At 38.5% G+C, this 2,180-nt stretch overlaps 1 protein-coding gene across 2 annotated transcripts in view; it reads right to left on the bottom strand.

Annotated features, from left to right (window-relative positions):
• Positions 1-522: 522 nt before the first annotated feature.
• The window catches only part of TNFSF10 (TNF superfamily member 10), a 16,745-nt gene continuing 15,087 nt past the window's right edge, over positions 523-2,180 (bottom strand). For both annotated transcript variants that reach the window (XM_023737946.1, XM_004383477.2), the window contains one exon: positions 523-1,231. In XM_023737946.1, the coding sequence (XP_023593714.1) occupies positions 783-1,231 (449 nt within the window). In that variant the 3' untranslated portion in view covers positions 523-782. The remainder of the gene's footprint in view (positions 1,232-2,180) is intronic.

Consider the following 2,180-nt stretch of genomic DNA (forward strand, 5'->3'; position numbering starts at 1 on the left):
GGTGTTTGAGCATACAACCGAAGTGCATAAATTATGCTCTGTTTTGAAATAACAATTAGGGGAAATTAAACAAACTGCAACTAACATTCCCCCACCTCACGCCAATCTGAAAAGATAAAACGATGAAATAAAATGAAACATTTTGTGTCCTGATTTTGGTAGATAAAAGTAATTGCTCTCCTGGCAGGGGCAAAATAAATTTTCCCTTAAAGCAATGTGGAAGCTACTACTCCGATATACCTCTTAAAAGATGCATTGTTGCTCTTTCTTCTGGAGTCTTGGCAAGAAGTAAATGATAAGGACAGTGAATGTTTCAAACCAAATCCCTTGCCATCAAGTCGATTCCAACTTATTGCGACCCTATACGACAGAGTAAAACTACACCATAGGGTTTTCAAGGCTGAATTCTTTACAGAAGTAGACTGTCACATCTTTCTCCCACAGAGCAGCTGGTGGACATGAACCACTGACCTTTTGTTTAACAGCCAAGTGCTCAACCACTGTGCCACCAGGGCTCCTCAGTGGATGTTAGTCACTACAAAATTGTTTTGAAGCAGAGAATCTGCTAGATTTCTGAAAAAAAAAATTGAAGAGTCACAAAAGTAAATGGTTATTTTTGGGGGATTGTTTTTTCTTTTTCAGGTCACTTAGTCAATTAAAGGAGCAGCTAACCGAAAGTTTGGTGGTTCAAACCCACCAGCTGCTCTGCAGGAGAAAGATGTAACAGTTCTACTTTGCCCTATAGGGTTACTATGAGTTGGAATGGACTTGACAGCAATGAGTTAGCCAATTAAAAAGGCCCCAAAAAAACTGGCTTCTTGGTCCATGTCAATCAATTGTTCATTAGTTACAGAGACAAAAATCCTGTCATTTTCTTTAAGCTCAAATATTCCCCCTTGATAGATGGAATAGAGTCCATATTCTGAATCTTTAGACCAGCAACTATTTCTAGCGCTTTTCATCAGTAGTATAGGGTCAGGATAACTTGTGTATTTGTAAATATATTGAACCATTTGTTTGTTTTTCTTTCTGTTCTCTTCCAGTGAAACAGTTGGCACAGTTTCTTTTTCCTGAAATCGAAAGTATGTTTGGGAATAGATGTAATAGAACCCTGTTTGATGGATAACCAGCTCTCCGTTCCTCAAGTGCAAATTGTTCAAGAACGAATGTCCTTTCCTTGATGACTCCCAGGTCTTTATTTTTTGGCCCAAAGCTTTTTCATTCCCGGAGCCTAGATGATGGTTAGCAAAAAAAGAGAGAATAGTATTAACAGAAAGGAACTTGTAGCAAAGCACGAAGTTTCCCACAGCTGTGGCCGGCATTTCTGTGTGTGTGTATGTATATATACAAAGGATATCAAACTAATATGAAACTTCTTGCTCCTTCAATCTTACGTGGATTCTAAATTCCAGTTTTATTCTATTGGGTGGCTCCTGTATTATTGTGACCTGTTGGGAGTCCCTTGCTTCTCCGTGCCACGTCTGTCACTTAAGCTACATCTGTCACACTGAGCTCTGAATGGTAGCACAGGGAATGGTTTACTTGATATACAATCTTTCCTCCTGAAAGAACTTCTGTCCTGAAGCTCTGCCCCCTCCCTGTGCTGGTGAACTCAAACAGCAACCTAAAAGAAAACCAAAAGAAATGTATCTATTGCTCAGAGCTTCTTGCTATTCTCTGGGTTCCTTCCTTAGTCTTTCTCAAGAGAACTTTCCAGTCAAAGCCACCACCAAAGCAGAAGGCATCCCTAGTCCAAAATAAGAGAGGCACACGTTTGGCAAAGTGTACCTAGATTTAAAGATCTCTAGATCCTTGAATTTTAAAGCCTCGAAGACTTTGAATGAAAAAGGGTCCTACCAAAAAAAAATGATGTATTATTAAACTTTGGGTCCATCTCCATGATTTGTGCGAAATTTAGTTTTTCAAGAACTTAAAACAACTAGTATATTTGTTGATGAAAGGTAAACGGTGACACAGCAATAATGATTTTAATCATAGGCAGAATATGTCAATCATCTATAAAACATGAGTTCAGGAATACAGGTGTTCCCTGCTTTTCGAAAGCTTTTCACCACTTTGCTTTTATGGAAGACCTACATTAGTACCTGTTTTCATTAACCGAAAGAAATTTGAAGAGGATTTTCACTTTCATGAAAAAAAGCGAAAAGCAGAAATAGCAT

The sequence above is a fragment of the Trichechus manatus genome, unplaced genomic scaffold, assembly GCF_000243295.1.
Source record: "Trichechus manatus latirostris isolate Lorelei unplaced genomic scaffold, TriManLat1.0 scaffold00110, whole genome shotgun sequence".
Lineage (NCBI taxonomy): Eukaryota > Metazoa > Chordata > Mammalia > Sirenia > Trichechidae > Trichechus > Trichechus manatus.